Raw genomic sequence first — 24,894 nt, 5'->3', positions numbered from 1 at the left:
CATTTCGGTAGAAATTGCTATCAAGGTCAGTGGTCCCGTTGATAAGCTCATAATGTACGAAGTGGCTAACCTCCCTGTCCTTCTGCCTATTTATTTCTTCCTCCTTGTAATATGCAGATCACTTGTACCGGGTATTTGCGAGCTAAGTGAATTATTGCATAAGACTGAGAACAGTGTTACTTCAGCACCTCAACCTTTGGTTCTCAGCAAAAGGTGAGCTAAAATAAGCTGGCATAGTGTCAGAGTAAGGCCAAATTCCTTTATCTCTCAGGTTTACAATATCATTGCGAATGTCATGTCATATCATTTCCACTATTCAAGAATAGAATGTTTTTAGCAACAGAGTTGTCGGTCGCCTTCAAGTGATCTTGAGTCAAAAGCCTGAGTCATTATCTGAACAACTCAAACGAGATCATATGGACATCTTTGCGAGAACAAAACCAGAAGATCCGTATAACCTATAAAAAGGTAAAATAATATGGTCTCGTGCTACCAAACATTAGCGCATTGTATTCTCTAGTTATAGATGTATGGATGGCTCCACAGAAATATATTCTACGGATAGCAATTTTGCCGCTGATGTGACTGCGCATCGTCTTTAGTTCAGTGTTTTGTGTTGTGCTATGTTGCCATTAATCTGCCAGCTTCTTAGCTGCATATATTTTTTAACTAACTGCCACCTAACTGCCACGCCCTTAGTAGCTTCTTTTGACGGAATACTTACGTCAATGAGAGACCCGCCTATGGATGATCCCATCAACGTGCCTGCTCCCCAGAGGCACTCCATCAGGCCCTGAAATAATGACACGCTGAAGAAATGTTGCGAATGCCATCAAAGTTATTGGAGACCGATCATTTAGGCATTCCCAGTGAATTAACGACTATCCATGATCACTGGTAAAAATGATGGAGTGGGGCAAGGGCAGGTGCGAGAGAAGAAAAGGAAGTGACGGGGATATCACTTTTATCTGTATACAATTCTTTTCTTGAGGACATACATGTTCGAATTATTCGTTTCTTGGCCAATTTCCCAGAGTGGGTGTGACCCATAGATATAGGCCATCATCATCATCATCATCATCATCATCATCATCATCATCATCATCATCATCATCATCATCATCATCATCATCATCATCATCGGATTCATCGGAGTTTTGCGAGTGCTGCAGAGAATCCCATAATAAGCCGTACTAATCACTTCGACAGTCAACCGCTAATAATTTTATGTCTTCCTGGCAAAATGGTCTGTGGCTCTTGAGAGGTTATGCAACATGGTCTAGCTTTAAATTTGGATTCGTTAATATTGATTTTTATACTAATTATTATGTAGCTTCTATTAGCATACAAAAAAATTCAGACTACATAATCTGCCCGACTTTAGGCTGATCCCCCTGGGTGGGTAGGTGCCAATCATACTAGAAGCATTGTCATCATGATGAAGTAAAGACGTATTTCAGATCTCCGACCACGGGTTCTCGTTTATTACATAGTTTGGTTTCGTGAAAGCCGGGAGTGGTCGTTCGTGGACAGCGATGACCTCGGCTGAGTGTATTCGGAAGGTTCTTGGAACTCTCAGGGTCAGGGTCTGTCAGATTATTACGGCCCTGACGGAATGGCTACAGAACCCTGATGCTGAAGAGAGCCATGTCATGAAGCACATCTACTTCTTGAAGAGCAAGGAAGCTGAGTTGCTCCGCTTGGACTAAGAAATCCTCCATATTACTGAATACGAGGCAGTTGACGAGGAACTCGAGGAGACTGCAGGCTACCATGAGAAGGTCTTTATGCAATCGCTGGTGGACAGTATTTCTTGTCTGAATGCGCGAATATGGTTTGGTCACCTACGTGACAGGTGCTATCCGCCTCTTGCTTAAATGAGACATGACAGCAGCATTGACTACTATCGAGCTGGTTTCTGTAGAATAGCGATGACTGTGACAGCTTCTTGATAGGCATGGGAGAAGACGCAAGATGTTCAAAAGGGTCATATTCTAACCAGGAAACTGACTGTTCCCGAATCAAGAAAAATGTGAAAGCATTTCGATTAAAGTTGAAATAAACAAGCATCGGTCAAGACAGCGTGCAGACTTGTGTAACCATCAGCGCAGGGTATTTTTTGGCAGTGATGAAGCGATGATGATATGCGTGGAAAATCTTGCTGAGCAACTGTTACCCACTGTTAATTGTACCAGAGGAGAACAGCCATTGGATCATTGCGGTAACATTCTGAAGTGGTATAAAGAACCGAAAGAGGAGGATCAAACGATAGTGACTCTGGAAAGTGCAGGAGGAAGCCGAACAAACGGAGGACACCATAGCATGAATGACGGTGTTGAAAAGATGAAAAGGTTTCTGTCAGTGGCCACCTAGTGAGGCATGCTAATGAAGAACTTGCTGACAGCTTATCTACCAGCAACAATCACTCTTTCGATCTCCTCGTCAGTAGAGCTAGTGGTCCTGCTATGTTTCCTGTGGTGTCCCCGTCACGGGGTGCACAGCCTTAACTTCAGGACAGTCTTCCGCACAACTTGTATTAACTGGACCACATTTTGACCGAGCTAGAAGAGGGGTGCGTATGCGAGAAAGGGAAAATCATGCTTCTACTTCAGGAACCTCTAGCGCCTAATAAAACTTGTTGCTGGGCTAGTTAGGGCATAGATATTATAGAGGATCTGGCACAACAAAGGACAAGGACATGGGCTGTCACTTATATTGAGTATTTTTTTGGAAAATAAATCGGTTGGTAACTCATTCTCTTGTCTTCATCTCTTTCCCGTGCTATACCACTTTCCTGCATTACAGCCTCTTGTGCGCCCAGTGTGACTGTCCCATTGTTGAATCGTTCACGAGGCCTTACGAAACAGTGCCCTGCCTTGGTAGAAACGTGGGGGATGAAAACGCCCACGTCATTTTCATGTTGGGCCAGTATGCTCATTGCTGAACCAGGTTTCATTACAGATTGGTGTCAGAGAAGCTGTCATTGTCATAGGCATAGGTAGAGTTCCCCTTCAGTGGGGGGGGGGGGGGGGGGTGAAGGTTCCTCACACCACCCCTTTCTATTGGTCAATGCATATGACTGACTTTGCACCCCCTACGAGTTGCAGCACCCCCCTTCCTATTATGTCAATGTGTAGGGCTGTCTTTGTGCCTTCCCTCTAATGTGGCTAGGGGGAAACAACTGCCAATTACTGAATTCAATGGCACAAAGAATGTCACTGAATACAGCTGAACTGGCTGTGTAACACAACAACCATTGCTTCACTGTCGTAGACTTGCTGCACTGTTATAGATCTACATTCCTCGTTCTACACTATATATGCAAGCTTCTGTCGAAATATAAACTTCTGTCTCACTTGGCCAGCATTATAGTCGTGGTTTATTTAATATATTTGAATGTGTGTTCCTTGTGAGCTAGTTCTGTCACTTTCAAGTTGCCGCTTGAGCCGTATATACGGTAGCAAGAAAGATGCTACAGCCGCTCATCTTCTTGCATTACATATCAGAAGTTACCATCTGAATCAGTAAGGTAAGAAGTTGGGCAAGTTGGTTTTGGGTCATAATTACTTAGAACGGTTTGAAAAATGCACCACACGTTTTGTGTCCTCTTTTTTCTTGTGTGCTGTATTTTTCGCGCCACCCTAAGTTAACGTATGAATGATACAGACCTTTTGTCTATATGTATAATTGGCTGACGTAAGTGAATCGATAACTACAGAATCGCGGTCATGCCATTATTTTCGCATGATATGAAAGAAACGTGCACTCACGATTAGCATACCGCCGTCGTCTTTAAATCTTGACGTAAGTAAAGTGTACAGGCAAACGCTGTAGACTGTGTTGCAGCAGCCGCCGAACGCTGCCATGAGCAACGATGTGCCCAGAAGTATGTTTCCACTCTTTATCCAGTAGAGAAAGCTGCGTGAATAAAAAAAAATGTCCCTAAATGTTGCAAGTCACTATAGCTGCTATGTACGGCTGTAATAGCTGCACTCGCAAAAATGGAGTACACAACAACTAGCTGAATTGTTCGGGGAATAGTACTCTAACTTTCTGAGCACTTAGTCAGGCATTGTTGCGCGTAAAAGATACAGACTAAGAGGGAATACAGGGACGAACGTGTAGCACAAACTTGTAGCACAAATTAAACATTACCAGAACGATGTGACATGATACACGGGTCCCAAAAAACATTGTGCACGACAACGAGGGCATGCCTACAGTCCTGGTTTGTGTCCTTTACCCGCAATGATGAAAGCACAAAGCCAAAACAAACTAGCACAAGTGAAAACACACTTGAAACTTGCTGATCATGCTGTGCAATAAAGCCATTGTTTGATCATATGAGAGTAGCTAAAAAAACATTGGTAAACTGAATCATAAAAGGCCCGGTACTCGCAAGCGACATAGCTGACTGACTACTTCACGTAAACATTTTACAGTTCACGATATATACTTACATGACATTTTAGGCTGATCTTGTACTCTAATATGCCAGATACATCTGTATCATGGTAAAAGGGATTGGTGTTCTTATTACCTCAACGAATCATCGCTTAATCCTTTGCCCAGTCTTTGTACATATTGAACTTCAATCAGACATCATACGGCTATTTTCTCATTGCCAAGAACCACGCGCTTTCATCCGGTCACCAGTCTCACAAGCCACTACTGTGCGCCTCGTGGAAATGCCAGCTGGTATCAAGTCCAACTATGTACCTACATAATGGAGCAAAATTCTTTAAACCAGGACCATTACCTTTATTGAAACGCTTCAGGGCCTTTTACGCATGCATTATTGAATGTATCATATCTGTGCTATCATAGAGGCAAAGTAAAATGCAGTGGTTGTTATCTCACCCGCATGTGACAGAGAATAGTGCAGTGGCTACTTGTCCACCTAGGTAGCCAGCCCTGGCGGAGACACCTGAGATCTGTTTCCGAGAAAGAAATACGATACTTGTAATTTTGTTTTATGGGCTGCTGTTTAATGACAGAAACGATCGTTCATGCCGTTTACGAAGTTACTTCTTGTGAAGGGCCCAGTACTTGGAATATCAACGAAGTCTGGTGAACCAAGCACATACAGCAGCGGTATAGCCAGCATCTTTCTGGAATGCGAAGGCCACCTACTTTGGGTAGCAAAAGAACAGTCTTGCTATTTTTTACAATGAACGTTTTCTTCATCATTCTCACTTGCTTTGCTTCCATTGTCTAATGTCCGCCTATATTATCATGTACTTGGCATTCTGAAATTTCCTTTATTCTTCCTTATGTTCTGGCAAGTATCACGCCCCTGCCATTAATTAAACGCGTGTTTAAAGCAGCTGAGCACCCTCCACGAGAACTACCAGCTGCAGGTTAATGTTGTCTCAATACAATTGAACCCACCAATAACAAAGGCTTTCAATAACGATGGCCCGGTGAACGTTCACAGAGCTATACGCTTTGCGTTCTTTCGACGGTGAATAGATTCGAAACACCATTTACGCATTACCGAATGTTCTAAATAGTGACCCGCAAAAATTTTTTTTTCAACCTATATCAGCTAGTTCAAAACCGAGAAGTTCGAAAACCGCAGCCTCGCTTATTCGACAAGTCGGGCACATGTGCGTTTCCGCCAACAAACATCAGTGCGATCGTTGCTAGTTTGAATGAATGATGATGACAGTCCGATTAGAGGGAAAGGGCCAAACGCTTGCCACCACCTCCCTCTCCCTAATAAGTTCATATATTGGCAGCCTTAGCGGCCTATCCTATTACGTGACTATAGAGGGCGACTCCTTCTGCCCCCTCCCCCCCCCCCCCCCTTCTCCGCGCTTGCCTATGAACTAGTATGTAAGGTATGAGCGAAGGTACGCGCATGCGACACGTTTTTATCAGCGATTTTATGCGCTATCTCTCTGTTTTTGCATACGGCCCGAAAATTAACAGACGCTGGTAGGATAAAAGAGAATGAACGCTAAACGGGGGACAAATATATGAAAACAACCGAAGCGTGTTTTACGCAACCGTCACCGAAAGTGGTCCTTACGTTAAAAATGATAACTGACTCTTTGTTATCGGATACACCGAGCGTCCAAACAATCGAGGTGCAGGAAGATAAAAAAGATAAAGCCAGCCCGTGTGCGCTGAGGCGCGAAGTCAGCGGAAAAAAGAAAACGATACAAGAGCAAAAAAAAAAAAACAAAAAAAAAACGACCGTTATGTTTGGAGTGTCAACTCGCTTTTCACACGCATTGAAAGCGAGTGGAAATACATCACTGATAGCGTTCATCTGAAGTAAAAGTGACTGAACTAGTGGTACATTGCTGGTTCAGTCACATGATAGTTCAGTCTTATCAACTGAAGCGAAGAGAATGAGCTATCAGGGGAAGCACCCGCACGCGCCGTTAACTGTGTGTTTGCTCCCACAGATAGCGTAAATCGCATCTCCGCGGCTTCTTATGTCAGCGATACATTTCCACAGAATGAAAACCTATATAATTAACCTTTTTTCTCCAATTAGTTGTCAAGAAGTCTTATCTGAACTCAATGAAAAATATCAAAACTAAAGATGCGGGAGAAATTCAAATTGTTCCCGTAAAATATGTCCTTGACATCATAACCCCAGTCGTCACTCACATTTATAATATCATTTTGTCCAATGGTGTTTTTTTCTAAACTGATAAAAGTTGCATGCGTAGTGCCAATACATAAAAAAATGCGATAAGAATATCTTAAGCAACTCCCCTGCCATATCTGTTCTACCAATATTCTCAAAAGTTATAGAAAAGTAATGCATTTTCGTATGACGTCGTATTTCAGCAAACATAACCTTCTTCATGACCTTCAACATGGGTTCAGGAAACATTGCTCAACAGACGCGGCTTTAAGTATACTCCCCCAAAAATATAAAATCATTACATAACAAGCAATTAATGATAGGTGTATACATTAACTTCTCGAAAGCATTTGACCTCATTAATCATGCTATTAATCATCTAAAGCTCCAAAAGTATGGTGTTCGTTGAACAGCCCACGATCTTATTCATTCATACCTTACACACAGGGTACAGTATGTAGATATCAAAAGTGCAGTCTACCGAGCAGCCTGTTGAAAAAGGAGTCCCGCAAGGAAGTGTACTGGGGTCCCTATACTATAGATATAGTATTTTAAGTCTTTGATTACATTTATATCTATGAATTTTCACTGCACTGCCATGTGACATGGAGTCGGGTCCCTTGTTAAGCGACTTGTGCGACTTTTAGTCCTGTCCCCTCCTCTTTAATAAGGCAAACAAAGACGAATTTGAATCTTGATTATTGTAGAAAATGAAGGTCACCGCATTGTATGCGTATGGCATCGTATGATGGTGCAGACTTTAACACAAGTGCCATCAAATTTTAAGAAACCTACAAGAATTTCGTTCACATACACGTAAAACGAAGTAATACTAAAGTTTAATTACAGCCTGATAAACACAAAGTTAATTCACTTGACTGCTTAGGCAGTATATTTTATTAATGTTCAAACTTTATTTACTTCCCAATCCAACATGAGCGCCACCCTTAGATGTCATTTTAAAATAATATCGCAGCACCTATTTTTTTTCCTAGCTTGTTTCATCAAAGGAATTTTCACGTCTATATATTTATTCACTAAGTGTATTCATTTTCAAAGTGAGGCGCTATGACTCCACTTTGTGACTATCAAGTACGTTGCAAGACACTCATGTGCACGTTTCTGAACATGGAAGTGCGTGACTAAAAACCAAAGCAAAATAAAATCAAATAATGAATGAATGAATGAATGAATGAACAAAAGAACATACCAACTTTTCGGCTATCACAGCTCCTGGAAGCATCATGAGTTTCATTGTTGAGAAGAAAAAGCCATATTTCCACGCTGGTATGCCTCTGGAATCGGCCTGCGGTATGAACCGGTCAGTGGTATATTCTATTTCTTGATATTCGACCGATACTTGATCTATACGAAAATTCCTAATATCTAACAGCATGTAACACACTTCGGGTGAGGCCCCGCCTATCTAATAATGGCGTGCGGCAGACTCGCCGTTTTCCTCTTTACGTTCAGGCCTGCGACGACTGAAAGGCCTCCAAGGGGTACATTTCAAACTTTTTTGGTTGGCCGGTCGACCCGTGTGGGGTTGCACGTGTAGTGATGTCCGAGTCTGACTGACTACGTACTCATAAGCAGATACGCAAATTGCATTAAGAACAAACAACAATTTAATTAAAACCAAGACAATGGCGGGAGCCAACAAAAAAGTCAACTAGATGGAGGCAGTAAAAATACACTAGAGAAGATAGAACAGCTATAAAATAAATAATGCTCAAAAAGAACACGTACAACAGGTACAAGTAGACACAACTCGGAATGTCAATAAAATAAGTGGACATGAGGACACGAAGGAAACAAAAAAAATAAACATTACAAAAAAAGAGATTGTGCTCTCAAATCTGGGCTTTTTCTTTTGGAGCTTCGCATACAAACAATATTTTGAAACTGGGGTTGATAAAGTTGCGATTGCACGATAAAAAGTTTCACGCGGACCAGGCCCAGCTCGTGGTTCACGTAGGGGAGTCGACGGAGTGCCACTGAAGGTCTCGCCAGCTTGGCAGACGACGAGGGTGCCCGGTGTTCCAGCTGTCTCAATACGTTGCGCGGGACACTCCCTACTCGCCGCCTACGCGAGACTCGCGGCACCGATGACAGCATTTTTCGCTTGTGCAATGTCAAGTATTCTAGCCACCATAACGTCAAGTGTCGAAGCAGTGAAATTATCTTCGGGGAGTACGCCTCCCCTTTGAGGCCATCTTCCCCGAACACATACGTGCCCCCTTCGCTGCAGGGGCGGGAAAGTGAGGCGGAGGGAGGAGAGAGAGCGAACTGTGGGAGAACGAGCGGCGAAGCAGTGCACTTACCCTTTCCTACACTCTTGCACAACATGAATCGGTTGCTAGGGGCGAGGAAAAGCGCGCGTGCCCGCAGCTGTTGCTATGGGAGAGGGAGTGAGAGCGGCCCCGCGGACAACGCCGGATGCCTGACACAGCCCCCCCCCACCCAAAAAAAAAGCATTCGCATTTGAAATGCCACGTGACAAGCCCGCTCGCGTGCAAGTGCGCATGATGATTCTAGTGCTCCCTAAAGTTCCGCATACGAACGACATCTAGCATTTACCTGATTGTACTGTCTCGACAGTGCCGCAACGATGGTGGTGGCTTTGCGATGACCACGTTTCGCTGTGGGCCAAAAAAGCGATGACCGATGTGACTGCTTACCACTGTCATGAACCGGTGCGAAGGAAGAGTACCGTTCGTACGCAGAACGTTAGAAAGCACCAGAATCACGGCACGCGTAGGCCCGCCTGCGGGTTTGTCACGTGGTATTTTATGTATTTCGCGGACATTTGTAGTTAGCGGAAAAACACTAATAATTAACAGATATGCAGTTCGAAACTGTCTAATGGGACGTCTTGCAAACCGCAGCTTTCTAACTGAAATTTTTGACCCATTTTCATTCTTTCAGAAGTTAGTTAAAATGGTCAAAATAAGCAATTGATCAGAACACAAAAAGTAGTCTGATTCACTCCAGGTTATTGTCAGCAATATGCACTTAGTCACGTCGTAATTGCGTGCGTCGGCATATTAATTCTGGCTAAAGATAGCTGGGACACCCTGTATATGTATATAAGCTATTTTGGTTTTAATTTTATTATTTCTAACAATAAAATGAAAAGGCGTAGCCGTCGCCAAGTAACGATGACAACAACTCCTTCGTTGATCTTGCATTTCAATAAAAAAAAAAAGACATATTTCAAACACCATTCCACGTAGCGCTTTAAAAGTGCATTTGGTATACCGTCTATGCCTGGTGATTCCTTATCATCTAATTTTAGCAGTATTGTTAGTATGCCTTCTTCAGATATGAACACATTATAATTAAATAGGTTCACTGTGATCAAATTTGCTAAATAATGGTGCACGGCCATCGTCAACGAGAAACACAGAACCAAAATAAGCATTAACAGCTTCGGCAATTACTGCATTATCTCTTGCCGGGACGACACCAACTGATAGAGTAGACATGTCTTTCTTTAAAGAAATGTGCCGCCAATATGTTTGTCGCGATGTTTTAAAGAAATTTTAAGATGAACCTGTTCGTAAAAATCTTTGGCCTTTTTCATGCCGTCTTTAGTTGTTCACGTAACTTCGACATCTTATCTGAACCATTTAAGCATCGATACCGTCTGTATGCCTTTCGGCTTTATTTAAATTGCGTTTGTGAAGTGCAATCTTTTTCGTCATCCATGAATTATGTGTACGCTGTCAGTGTCGTTTATGTGGGATAACCTTTTCCACACAAGTCAAGACCAGGCTTTCAAAAAAAAAAAAAGAACACCACATACGCTCAACAGTTCAGATGATCTGATTCGTAAAACGAGGAAAACAAATAAAAAGAACAATCTAGAACATCCACTATATCAATATCACTTGCACGTGAACAATACACACTTTTTTTTGCCAGTTTTAGGCGCAGCAGCTTACGGTATGAGATACCTTTCAGTATGTCCATTTTGGGGGCACGATCAAAAACACTGTCACTAATAATAAAAAGATCCAAAATTGATTGACTATCACATCGTATTCTTGCAGGCGCTTTTACTAGTTGCGATAGGCCATGTAATGAAACAATATCTGTGAGTGGCTCAGTGGAAGCAAAGAGTGCATCATGAAAATCACCATCCAAATTAATTAGTGTAATGCTGAAATCCCCGGTTACTATAAAGTTAGGAGCGCAATCCCTGCACACGAACTCGTTAAGTGCCTCGAAAAATTCACCGTCACTGTTTGCGGGGTGGTGAAATCCGTCAATCACCAAATCGAATTCCACGAAGTGAACTTTCACCAATACGCATTCAGTGCTGCTAATAATATGGCAGTCTTGTAACGTGCAACGAGTTCATGCACAAAACAGCAACGCCGCCACCGCGGGAGTCATGGTCCTTGCGTTATAGGTGCGGTATCCAAGCGGTAGTGCTTCCTAGTCACCTATGTCACCATGCAGCCACGTTTAAGTAATAAATGTTACATGGCGGCTGTGAGCGGTAACTTTGCTGTCTAGGTCAGCTGTTTTCTTCATCATACTTCGAGAATTTACGCTAAAACATCAGACATTATTTTTGAGGTCTTTATTACAATCCGTGGTTCTCGCGCCTGCTCAAAGCTGACGGCCCGTTGTCCGCCTGTTTTCGCGGCGTCGATTACTCGGTACTTGTGTACTTTTAGTTTGATCCCAATCGTACAGTTCACCACCGATTTTTATTTTATCATAGACTTTTTTTTTACTTTTGTCCAACCTCGCCTGATATCATCCGTGCTATCTTAGACAGAGACACCTTCGAACTTCTCTAGTGGCGACCGAGAAATCCCCCGAGACTGATATGTCATTTTCCTTTAATTGGTAGCAGTAGGCCAGAATGGAAATTTTCTCGCGATGGTCATACAACTTTGATTATCTCTTAAGACCAACCTATGTCTGAATTCGACGAGATAATTGACAAAAAATATTAGAATACTCCTACAAAACACACGCTTCTGACAGTTCCTTTTTTTTTGTAAAAACAATACAAGAATGAAACGTCTGATGATATCGTCAGTGAAACTGACAGTGAAAATTTTCTGTGTAACAGTACCTACAATACTAATGTCAATAAGAACGGTTTACCTAGACACATTGGGAAGTTTAATAGGTATCGTTGTGTATATAATTTGTGTAATTCAATCTAATTCGAGTGTACTGTTGTTTATATAATTATTTGGGTTTAACATATCAAAACCAAGATATGATTATGCGAGACGCCGCAGTGGTTAACTCTGAAAATTTCTACCACTTGGTGTTTTTTAACGTGCACCTAAATATAAGCATACGGGCCTCGAGCACTTTCACCTCCATCGCGGCCGGGATTCGATCCCGTGACCTGCGGGTCAGCAGCCGAGCACCAATAGACCACCACGGTGCGTATGCATTGTTGTACCTATTGTATCTGTTGCTAACTGTGTCATGTTATGACCGAATTTCCGCCTCCCCCTATACAGGGCCTTATGGCGATGTAGGTGAAGTGTGAATATAAAATGAAAGAAGTACACTTACGAGTGGCGGAAAGAAAGGCGCCACGAGCGAGATGACGGCGGCCGCCCAGAGGTGCGTGTAAATCACCGGCACGATCCAGGCGTGCTTCCTGATGTGCGCCCACGGCGAAAGACGCATAGCGTCGCCGCTTTCGCTGCCTCGAATGAGCGGTTCATCGGCGTCTCCGCTCTCGTAGTCCCACCGGAGGTCGCTGTTGATTGACCCGCCGCGGACTCCTTGCTCGACGGACATGGCCGCAAGCGGGTGTCCAGCGGCACCTCGATGCGCCTGATGCGGCGACAACAGGTGTTCTGCGGGGGTACAATACATGTGACGCGGGAACGAACATATGCAAAGGTCAAAGAAGGAAATGGAGATCTAACAGCTGCAAACGAAATGAGCTCAACGCGAAGATTTTGTTTCGGGTGGACAGAAAAGAAGCAGAAACTGAAGATCGAAAGGAGGGAAGAAAAGATGGCCGAATCTACCAGTGTGCATACTATCGGCGTCAAATAAAACGCAAACTACGGAGTGCGTGGATCAAGCATTAGCAAATGTGCAGTGAGCGCAGTCCAGTCGTCACCACTGACAGGTGCACACATCCGGATTCGCAGCACTGCTCGATCCCTGTATACATACAAATGAACTAGAACTAAATAATTACAGGAAACTAAAAGTTAAACGGATAAAGCGTTGGGAATGCCAACACCGGCCATCATTCGCGCACTGCTGCAAAACCGGATGCGCGCGCCTCAGGTCAAGCGAAGACTGCATGGGCTGCTCTCATTGTAAACCTTCGCTGATGCTTGATCCACGCGCTCCACCGTTCGCGTTTAGTTTTACGACGTATAATAGTACAGAAGCTGTACCACGAACGTGTGCCGTCGGAAGCCAGGCGTATAAGATTTGGTCCTCCCTCTGTCGAATTTCACTGCTCGGACCTCGGTGCGACTGCGGCCTGTTTAGCGAAATACGAGGAGTTTAACGCGATTCGCCGGCGTAGAAAGAGCACAATTGGCCTGGTCAGGCAGGTTTGGGGATTATAGCTAACAGATAACATGCAGTTGCGACAACAACAGATAGCTGACGATGAGAGCCTAACGCGCGGGCTGGATGACGTGTTTGTCGGAGTGCGGTCATTTACAGATAGCGAGTGCAAGCGGGCGCTCGGATTCGGAAGGAAACAAATGCTTTACGTTCGAAGCGCTGGATCGTCTGTGGTAGCTCGTCGGTCTTCGATGTTAAATAAATCGAAGAGGCTGACCAGAGCAGAACTGCGGCAGAGCACGGCTGCGGGAAATGTGCCCAAACTTTGGGAACGCAACAATGTTTGACGCCGTCTGTAACGCGAGACAAAGACGGCAGCAGTTCCACTGAACCGAGACGAAACAAAGTTTCCCCATTCATAGAAATGTGTGGGGTGATACCACTAGTCTTCGTTCGCCCTACTTCTTAAATATATAGGCTACAACAATTATTGGGCATGCAGTTGTCAACTCAGCTTAAAACGCGTGTCTTCTCAATGATGTTCTAATAATAGGTTGTAGGTGCAAGAAAATTCGCCACGGACATCAGGAATTGTTCGAGAAATATTCTGCTCCAGCGAATAAACTCCAGGAATCTCAACACGTGCTCAGAATTGCTGGATAGAATACTGCATACAGGCAAAGTAAGTTCAACCGCAGTCGCTTCATACCACCAGGGATGTTCTTATGTTGATTTTCTAAGCGAGGTACATAAACTGCATCGACATTATGCCGAGTGGCAGCTGTTGAAGCAACTCTCGCTTGTGCGTAAGAACTACACAATAGAACGGCGAAAATACGGCGCAGCTGCCTCCAACGACGCATTTCGTAGACAATAAAACACCAGGCGTATAAGCGGAACATGCAGCTCAGTCGCAGCGTAAGTTGGCAGATCGTACGGCCTTTAAAGAGCCGCTGTTAACTATGTCTTGGGCCACGTGCAGGCACAATCGTGAGGTACTCACTGCACAATAAGTCGTCTGAATTCAATGAAGTTGCGAAGCCCCACACCGCGTTTCTGAGACGATGTGCCGACCTGCGAAGCTGCACACTTTTTGTTTTGTTATTTTGATGGATGATAATGCGGGTGAGAACTAAGCCTTTGCTAAGCTTTTTGTGACGAATCGGAAGCTTTTAGCCAACCCCCCCCCCCCCCCCCGCTACGCAATTCACACGGTGTGACGCCTCGTGCGATTCTGCTAATCTGCCACCCATTTTTTACAGCGATAGCGTTACACAGCCCGCTTCCCAGATATTCCGCCGCTGTTATCGTTGTGAGTGAAAAATTAGCGCTGTTCACGAGAGACAAATCACGATTGTGCAAGTGATAAAAATTGTGGGTCCGTGCAAAGGCCTATATAGGCAGAAATATTTTTCGAAAGGGGGAGGGGGGCACCTTTTATTTGGAGTGGAGGCTGGGCACGCAGATGCTGCGTAATGCTATATTATGCTCTATATGCCATGGCAACAGCAACAACAAGGAAAACATCAGGGTAGGTGCACGGGCCCGCTGTGATACGCCACTAGGTCTGTGCAAAAATCGAACAGAGTTCTTCCGCATGGCAAGCAGGTGTACATAGTAAGAACGGTGGGTCGGTATATGGCAGCATTCATCGTTGGCAAATAGAATGTATCTGGGCTACGTGTCTCTTCAAACGTCGTCGTGTCTGTTTTTTTTTCTGTTTTAGGACAAAGCTGTTTTCACTAAGTTAACTTTCATCTTCTTCGAGCTTTTATTTCTTTTTTCATGTCTGCGCTTGTGAATGAGACTGTTGGTGTGTTGATACTTTACCGTTACAAACTTGCGCTGTGGCTCGGCTTCCGTGCAACACCTCGTTCGCAGTTTTCGCCAGCGAGTGTGGTGAGAACTAATGGACCCTCTTTGTAAAAGGGCTGCCCGAGCGCCCTTCATCCACGAAATACTACCAGCCGCCATACTTGGATCGCTGCAGCTGGTAATACTGTCTGCAACTGCGGTGCGCGATGTTTCGTTAGCGCAACAAACAACTTCTAAACTGTGCAAGAAACGTGTTTGTAAATATTGTTAGAAGATCCTGTGTCCCTCTGCGTCACCAACGAGGCGCGACGAGAATGAAGATCACAGACATTTGAAAATTACTGGTGCAAACGAACACACGTGTCTCACCTGCAGGGACAATGCCAATGTTAATATATTCGGGGAAATGCAAGGGCACGTAGGTATGCTGCGGATCTGTATGTAAAATGCTAGTTTGCGCGACCGATGAGGTGGTATGGAGTATTGTGAGCGGGTTTCAGTGGCTTCCGTATGGTCGGTGCGAGCGACGTAATAGTATATGACGCCGCCAGCTCTGTAGGAATATCAAGGAATATGTTGCTGGCAGAGATGTTCTAGGGCGCGAAGTGTGCGGAGTGAAGCTCGTAGTCTGTTCATGTAGTTGGCAGGACATGGTGATCATTTGGAAGGAATTATGACGCCAAGCCACAATAATAAATATCTATTCTACCCAGCAGAAGGGTGCGGCTGACATTCAAGTGGTTGTGGTTCATCGGCGGACCTCGTTACTCTCTGTTTCGCACACCAGATGTAACGCAGTTGAAGCAATCCAACAAATTCGGTCGGCGAAATGTACAACCCCGCGCGCTTTCTTTCGCGGTTGCGAATGCTTGTGCGAGCCAAGCGCGAGACTGCGCATGAAGCGTCGCGTCTGACTACAAATGATCGATGGGCAGAAAAGACAGTGTTCAATAAAGCCCGTGCAAAGTTTCCAGCCCTTGCTCAGGCCACCCGGACATTACATGCGATGAGGCATAGCATTTACGCCACTGCACTGCCTACGGCTACAAATAAAATACCAGGGAACCAAAACAATGAAACGTTACAGGGTCCTTGCAACACTTAAGGTGCGGTGAGAAAACGCTGCCGATTGGCAGTTGAGTTTCCCAAGTACACACAAGCCGAACAATATAACGCAGCATGCGGCCTGGAATGCTCAAATAATTCTCGGTCACCTAGAAATCGTTCCCTCATTTCTTTATAAATGATGCCATAAATCCATATGACCACATCTTAAACCCGAAATTCACAGTATTACAAGTGAGGGAATTTTTCCAGGACCGGAGCCATCAAGTCTCAAGGCGAAGACGAGCAGAGAAGCCGGAGCTGGTAACAGGAACGTTTGTTTACAGTATGATACATGTTAAAGGTAGCGTGATACTACATGGATAATGGAAGCCTCCTTAGAGCGTCTCGGCGCTCGCGTCTTAAAGCCTGTGTCTTCCCAAGATAACCTGCAGAGGAAAACAATTGTACCCAAGACACCCCAATGAAGAAGTAGTTTTCAACTCAGTCCCCAAAATGGGAAGGTCACACACATGCTCTTTACCAACCCAGGAAAGAAGGAAAAGGCACGTCCGCCAGTTCGCCGCACGGCGAGGAAGAAGTACACACATTACACAATGCGACAACATGGCACAAGTAGCACAGTGCAAAGACGCCGCGCAGACAAACTGTTTAGCCAGGTGCAGGGTTGAGTCATCAATAGCGGCTAGCTCCCTGGCAGGCCGCGAAGACATGAAGGCGCCAAGGAACGTGGGAAACGTTCCAGAAGACAGATCCGTGACGCTCGGCTCATTGTCCGGTGTACCCTGATGAACGAAGCAGCGCAGAGGTGACCACATTTTCTAAGCAGCTCTTCCAGCAAATAGCCTTTCCTAAGCCATCAGGCGGTCGGACATTTCCAAAGAGGCTTTGCCGAGGGGAGCCGCAGGCTCTGAAGAATTCGCAGTACGGTTTGCTTGTTGTCGCCGCTTCTGGACACCCGTGGGAGCGTTGCAAAGCCTGAACAGGGTAGATTCAGCCGAAACTATTCCACGCGTCCGAGCGGCGCCAAGACATGAGAAGGCCGATCACAACAACGGCCATTGACTGATTCGAGCATCGTGAGCTGTACAGTTCTCGCGCGCCGCCAAGGGATGGTGTGATATGCCTGCGGGTACGCTGAATGTAGGCCATGTGCCCAGACGATACAACCAAACACCCCCTGCCAAGGGAGATATAGAAGTAAAAAAAAAACCTCATTTAAGAGAAGGGATCATTATCAACTCAGGAGCTAACTGGCTGGTGTCCTGGTTCCAGGGTTCCAATGGCTTTCGCGCCGACCGATGGACCTAATATACGAGTGCGAATTGCGTGTACAGGTTCAAGCTGGCGAGATGAGCCTCTCATTTTTGAAGTCGAGGCCATTTGGTTTAGAAATTTATCTAAACCTGCTGATTTTTGTTCACACCCCCATGAGACGTGGAAGAGCGTTTGCTTGCCGTCACGGAGAGACGTCCTTACACAGCGTAGGATAGAGTTTGTGCAGTCTAGATGAACTTGTATGTACGCTGACTTCGATCTTCATAACGTCCGTGGCATGCTCGCCGTAAAGGCCTAACCCCACGTACCCGTTGCAGCGCGTCAGCACGTCGTTTTTTCACGCGACGCCGCGTCAAAAAGTCACGCACTGACGCACTGAAACGGGTACGTGGGGTCAGGCCTTAAGACTTTGTGAGGAGCGCCATATGTTTGTTGTGTGCCCAGTGGGCGAGCGAGAATATATTTTGGCTTTGCTAACCGAGGCTCGTAGTGTGAGAGATCACTAACCGCGAGCAGGGCAAAAGAGATATAATACAGGTCGCACTTCGAATTAGGCGAATTGTTCGTCCATTCGTAGTACGGGTCGATCATTAATTAGAATGGTGTTCGTTGCGGTCGCATGCTATTTTTCCGTCACTTGACGAGGGCCTGCAAGAGGATAACGTACGACGCAAGCGCAGTGGCGAAAAAATGCTTACGCACGACTTTGCGTATGCTATTATAAAAGTATACCTATATGTATGGTCTATCTATCGCCGGTCTATTAAAGTCAGTTACACTGTCTTTGCAAAGCAAGGCACGAGTGTATTCAGTGGAGGAGTTTTGGAGACACCAAGATTCAGCCGGCTGGCACCACGGACGGACACACAAGACAGGCGCATGCACGAAGACGTACCACCTGCGCTAAACATGGTGGCTTTTGTCCCAGAATTCTTTTCAACATCGAAAGCGACGAAAAACCGCTGTCAGGTAGCGTATTTATGAAAGGCGTGTACTGATTATTAGTTCATCAATAAATTTTGTTAATTTCAACAATTTCCTTTTCGTCAACGGCCTTTCTTGCAATCAGCTTGCCTCCACAAACAGCGCAGATCATCGTCGTCCACAGTTCATCGCTCTAAGGTTCGTACAGACGGAATCACACTTCAATGTGACAAGTTATTGTTGTTGGGTAGTTGGAGCGACATCTTGAATATGGGGCCGCGTATTTGGTTAGGTAGAAAGAAAACACGACCGAAGAGCGTGTTTTCTGTCGTGCGTCCTTTCTTCCTAACAGAATCCGCGCTCCCCCATGCAAAAATCACACTTGTTTATATCGATGCAGCGCGTATAGATGTGTATAGGCTGTTGTGGTCAGCAGTTGCTTCCTCACGTTCGCTATACAAGCTTCCGTTCATGATTGAATCATTGCACGAGAGCCTATAGCATGCAGGGGGCGGGGATAGGAGGAAAAGAACGGCAGGGAGGTTAACCAGCCTATAGGCAGCTGGTTTGCAGCCCTGCGCATGGGAGGGGGATGGGGAGATGAAAAATGGAGAGATTCAGTATGTCAGATATCATTGCGGCGATGGTTTTTGCATTTTTTTTTTTTGCAGAACACGGCATCTAAAGAGGCCGGCTGAGCACTGTATAGACAAGTGTGATTCCATCTGTATCATTATATTCCTAGGGTGAAACACTGCAGGATTATGTACAAGGCTTTGTCCGTGGAGTCGGAGGTGCGTTGTATTTATCTGCCGACGACCATAAATGCAGATTGCTTGCCTCAGTGGGCCAGGGTTCCACTGCTCTTGTTTTCAGTGTCCTTGTTACAGATAAGAATATATCTGATAAGACGATGGGAGAGTCGAATCTATACCGTGACACAGCAGTAGTGCCTTCAACAAATTTCTGTTAGGACGTCGTGGCATTTCGTCGTTTCGAAGTCAACCGTGTCGGCCTTGGCAAAAGAGTTTACATCCCTTTGTGGAGCTTTCCTCACCCGACAGATATGCGTTGCTTCTGCATGACAAGCTGAAAACCTGCTTTCATTTCACGTTTTGCTACGCGACCTCCAATGTTTCTTTGCATTCATTGTCTCAGTGACTGAGTTTCAGCACGAAGGGGCTCAAATTTCGTTCTCAGCATTTGGTGGCGGGTGGAAACGGACATGCATGGGACACATTTTCAGCTCTGAATGTGTACGCTCCGATTAATCTCTGTGAGTATTATTAAGACGGTCAGTTTGTGTAACGAACAACCACGTGAGTCTGGATAATAAGGCCTCGTCGATTGCAGATAAGGCATAAATGATTAACGCGACGATGCCAAACTTGTGGGTTCGGTTCCTACCGGGGGCAAGCTATTTCGTCCAGAGAGTTGCAATGTGGGCTTGTTGGTGATGCATTTTAACTTTCATTTCCACTGTGTTACATCATTCGTACTGCTGTATTCTTCCTGCTCACCCTCAATTCCGTATCCCAACCCCCGCTGCACTATACGCTATACATGGCCATGCTATAATTTTTACTCCTTTCCATCCTCGCGCATCACCACACTCTACGTTTTACTCTATTGAACTCCTCCTTTCCACCTTAGTTATTCTCGCATCACTTCTCACCCGCACTTTCCTTACGACTCCCCGGTGTACTATACGCTTCACCCTTCTCTCAGTTCATCTCTCCTCACCCTCACTTTGCTTTTCCACTCTCTTGCAATACTATCGCATGTATGGTTTTGCTATGCTTTACCCTGTCCCTAATTTCATGATGATGATAGGTTTGAGTGGTTGCCCGGCATGGACGGAATTCAAGCCTAAACAGCTTCACTGCCCAATAAAAAACAGACACCGCAGTTTTGCCAAGTGAATCTGGGTGATTCCACGTAATATCGAACAAAGCATGGCTAGGCGACCTCTTAAATTTCTTTCAAAATTCCTGCCCGCTAAGTATGGAATGCAGGCCTACACTTCAGTTTCTTAAAAGGCAAGCAGCATTGAAATAGCTGTCGATTGCACTGAGGACGCCAATTTCGAAATTGTTTGGTAACGGGAGCAACCTTGAGTGCGGGATTAACGAGCAAGCAAACGAGTCCGGCGAGTTCCGAGGCAAAGAGAGCTTCTTTTCGTGTCCTCAGACGGTTGGGTTGAGATATAGCCGGGGATAACTTCCACGCATGGGAATCGGAGCATATCTATTTTATCCGTCTTTCGCTCGCATAGCAGCCACGTGCTGTTAACATTGCAGATGTAGCAGACATTGTTTGCACTTTTTGTGTCTCCAAAGTAAATGCGAACAAAAGAGTCGTATATTTAAACAAAAGGCGTTCCAAGGTGACTGATATAACTTGGGCACGGCAGGATCCCAACACACGGGCTTGGTCAGCGCCTCATCTTTGGCGCATGAACAGGGACAATTGACTAAGGTCACAGATTCGCTGTCCCCGACCGCATTCGGCGCCCGCACAAGGAACACTTAGTGAAAGTTGAAGTTTGACTGCGTTACCTCGGTGGGAAGCACCTGCAAACTCTTGTCAGTTAGCTGCCAGCTCTCGCTTCGCGCACGCGGGCTATAGCCGCTTTAGCTAGATAATCTGCGCTGCACAAATCGATTGATCTCAGTGAAAACCATAAAGGTGGTTCTCCAGGAGCCAAATAAAAAGGAAACAAATTCCAAAATATAGACAACCGGGTGCGCTTGCCCATCTCAGGGGGCGGCGGCAGACGACTTGTACCGGACGCGTGCGCACAGTCCGCTGCTCCCACTTCCTTCGTTTGACTCGGATAGTGCTCGCGCTTTGTTATGATGTTGTGCGTTTCATGGCGGCAAAGTCTCGCTCTTTGTTATGATGTTGTGCGTTTCATGGCGGCAAAGTATAGCTCTTAGCAAAATGATTGCGCAGACTTCCATGCGAAGCACGAGAAGTTCATTTCAAAGACAGGAAACTTTCGAAGAGGTGCCGACTTATACATCACCGCTTGATGCCGCTGTGCCTGAATGAACCCCACGGGTACAACACTATTTTCTAATCATTCACTGCCGTGTTTATCACTGCTAATTTGCAGCGGCAAGACATACTTACTCAACACGATATCACGCCAAATTAAAAAGCCGTATGCGATCGCCAATTTCATGCAATCTTCAGACCCGCATTTTGGCCTCAGTCTTCACTCTTGCACAAAGGCTTATATAGATATATCTTAGTCGACGGCCCTCTTCACACCAGAACATGGACTGTGCCTGCTTGCTTGCTCAGCAGTCCCGCACTCCCGTGACCAAATGATTTCGAAATTGGCATCCTCAGTGCAGTCGACAGCTATATAAGTGCTGCATAATTTCCTTTTAAGAAACTGAAGCACAAGCCTGCATTCCATACTTAGCGGGCAGGAAGTTTGATCTACCGCTGCCTATCCTTCCGCAAGGGCATTTTTTGATGGACCGTAACTGCAAGTGAAACCATATAATGCAACATGTCCTTATTGATTGTGAGAGCTGATGTTCAGGAGAATAACTGAGAGAAGTATAAAAATATCAAAAATATTTTTAATCGTCGTCAGAAGTTTCTTTCGCATGCTAATTTCTTAAAATTAACGCGAATATATTTTTTGATTGAAAAGTGCCAATATTATAAGCTATGGCAGTTTATAAATAAGCACGCTGAGAAAGTAATTAGGAATTTCTACCGCCTTGTCATAGGCCGTTTTTGAAGTAAAGGCCTGTAATTTAGGCAAAATATCTCTTTCAGGTGAAATTTGAGAATTTTTGTAGAAAAATCTGCACTACGCAGAGATTCGAAGTATAACTGAACGTAAGCGCAAGTACGTCTATATTCAGCTACAGCAATTTGAGGTACGTAGCTCTAATATATCTTGTGTAATTCATCGTCAAATCATCATCATCATCATCATCAACAACAACAACAACAACAACAACAACAACAAAAAACAGTCGAGCAGGTAAGCGCGGCACACTACCTCTTCGTAATTATTTATTTACTGTGCTTCCAAAAAATGTTTTACAACAAACTTAATAGCGGATCTCTTCTTTCCACTCATCAGACAACAATATATAAAATTTTGAAAGAAATCTAAGTGGTTGAACATCCATGCTTTGTTCGATCTGACGCATAACCACTCATCTGCTGTGCTGCAACGAATGCGTGTGGTCGGGCCTTAAGGCCGTTGCACTCCATTGAGAGTTGTACTACAGCAATCAAGACGTGGCTCTAGTAGTGTGCAGTTGCTGATGACTTGAAATGCTGCTCTCGAGACCGAACAGCGCGTATACATGGCTCACCGGTTCTTTTATGCAACCGTCTATGATGACTCGAAGGCGAAAGTAATCTTTTTTCCTTCTTCTCAGTCGATGTATTGGTACGATCTCATTCCCTTCGGCAAACTTAAAGTCCTTTGCACTGACTCCGTGATCGGCGCACCTTTATCCAAGCGACGACATCATGTGATGCGTCATCATGTGACTTGGTAGAATGGAGCGCAATAAACGGGACAGCAAACGGTGGGACAGACAGGACGCGCTTCGTCCTGTCTGTCTCTCGGTTTGTTGTCCCGTTCATTGCGCTTCACTTCACCACCAAGTACGCACTCACCAACCGGCCCGAACTTCTACTCCTCTTAAGTACGTCATGTTACGTCATAAATTTAGGCGATTTGTGACGTGTAATGGTGACGTAATGACGTGATGACATTTTGCGTCACTCAGCATATAGTGGCAAATCCACGTTATCAAAGAATTATCAAACTTAAAGGAGCACGTTCACCCGCATCGGAAAGCTCGATTAAAAGTCATACACTGGGTCACAGGCGGCTACTCGCTGAATGCATCGCATGGCATCGATTTCAACGATGCGTTGGAACAAATAACTTTTTTTTTGCGCTAAAAATTTTAGGAATTGTTTAGACATTGAAAAAGTAACTAAACATAAACCTGCGTGATAAAATGACCGCCTATGAATGTTTTGTTTCGAATAGAGTGAACCTAGGCGGGTTTGCAATATTTGTGTAGAACACGCTGTCACGGAGAATAGTGTCCGTAGTCAAATTACATGGATCGCAAAACTTGGAACGAAAAGGGTCGGAAACCTATTGTCACAAGTGTCAACTCCCGCCGGCGATTGAAGCGCGACTAGGTGAGAAGGGGACAAACAACAAAAGCTAAAAACTCATTATGATTCCTTCTTCAAATATCCGTAATTTTAGATATATCAAAGTTAACTGTAAGCTTACTATACGGTGTATCTCAGACCTGGCTAACTGGTTGATTGCCTCAAATTTTCGTCGAGTGCCATAAATGGGGCGGGGGCGTATCCAGGCTATCTGCTATCAGAGCTTGTGTTCGGCGTGTTTTTTTTTTTTTTTTTTGGTTCGGCGCATTGCCAGCTGTGTTGGCTCGGTCAACGAAGCATCGCTCACTTTTCCGAGGTGGTATCGTGCGTACCTTTAGTAGTCCACTTATTTTTGTATGTGCTGTTTACTGGTGGGACGTTTCGGAGCTCAACTAGGTCACAGAATGTGTAGATAGCCGCTCCTGCGACTGCCGACTGCTTTCGCTGGCGTACGGCCGGCGTGCCCTCGCCTTTGGTGACGGTGAACGCGACACGCTAAGCAACGATACGCTACGCTGTACTCTACGGCAGCCAAAGCTGTATTTTCAAAACTGGTGTCCCGCTGCCGTTGTTTTCGACGATTGGGCTACGTGAGTTTTTTGAAATATTACGCTATCGTGCTCGGGAACAGTTGTCTCACAATTGCCCCTGAAAAGTTTCTTGTGCATATTGCAAGTACGTAATTTTGCTAGTAAAACAAATTTGCTTTACAATCTTTGTTTCATTTAGGAGCGAGCTCTTTAAGTCATAGGTCGTACGTGCGCGACGTATGTATAGTAGTGGTAGTAGTGCGTTCACCACGTCCGGACTAGAGGAGCAGCACGGGCTAAACTTATTCGAATTGAGGAGGAAACCCGCGCACATTAATCATAAGTAAAATAATAGTCGTTTCTGATAAAATAAATTACAGAGACGAGTATTGGTGACTTAATCTCCAATAAAATTTGCCTTGATTTTGGTGCTTACCAAACAAAACTAGTATCAGAAGGACGCACTGTGAGCACTGCCTGACGAGAAAGGGTTGCCACGTTAAACTCGCTGGGCGTAACCTCCTTGGTTTTGGCAAGGTTTAGCGACCGGGTCGGTCCGCAGTGCCATGAACTAGCGGCGGTGAAAGGTGGGAACCAGACACGAAGCACAAGCCGTAAGAAAGTGCGCGCGTGCCGCTCCTCTAGTCCGGCCGTGTTACCTCTCGTTTAGTCCTTCGAATGCCCGCTGCATGGCGGTACTTTTATATATAATGAATATATGATGAAAAGATGCGAGATGACGGTACTTAAGAATGTTTGCTAGATGGACGGACGGATGGACAGACGCACGGATGGTAAGACAGAAAGATGTACAGACGGACAGACGCATGGATGAACGAACGGATTGATGCACGGATGGACGCACGAACGAATGGAAGCACGGACGGAAGCAAGAACGAACGGACGGACGGAAGTGGGGACAGACTGACGCATGCTTCGCCCCACTCTTCATCATTCACTTTGTGGATATGCTGTGTTTTTTTC

The 24,894-nt window shown here is 45.1% G+C and overlaps 1 protein-coding gene across 8 annotated transcripts in view; it reads right to left on the bottom strand.

Moving 5' to 3' along the window:
* LOC119175028 (MFS-type transporter SLC18B1) overlaps positions 1–24,894 on the bottom strand; it is a 36,716-nt gene that overhangs the window by 10,873 nt on the left and 949 nt on the right. For 6 of the 8 annotated variants that reach the window (XR_005110232.2, XR_012895284.1, XM_075894839.1 and 3 more), the window contains exons 2-6: positions 12,158–12,447; positions 7,815–7,910; positions 4,861–4,934; positions 3,771–3,918; positions 725–793 (exon numbers count right to left, since the gene is read on the bottom strand). Coding sequence is in view for 6 of the 8 variants with exons in the window: in XM_075894839.1 (XP_075750954.1) it covers positions 725–793; positions 3,771–3,918; positions 4,861–4,934; positions 7,815–7,910; positions 12,158–12,388 (618 nt within the window). In the remaining 2 variants the exon portion in view is untranslated. Of the gene's footprint in view, positions 1–724; positions 794–3,770; positions 3,919–4,860; positions 4,935–7,814; positions 7,911–12,157; positions 12,448–13,005; positions 13,556–24,894 lie in introns of those variants that run through there. The other 2 variants (XM_075894840.1, XM_075894841.1) reach the window with 2 other exon arrangements.

Source organism: Rhipicephalus microplus, chromosome 5, assembly GCF_043290135.1.
Source record: "Rhipicephalus microplus isolate Deutch F79 chromosome 5, USDA_Rmic, whole genome shotgun sequence".
Taxonomy (NCBI): domain Eukaryota; kingdom Metazoa; phylum Arthropoda; class Arachnida; order Ixodida; family Ixodidae; genus Rhipicephalus; species Rhipicephalus microplus.
Note: the sequence above shows the minus strand (reverse complement) of the source record. Positions and strands in the feature narration are given on the sequence as shown.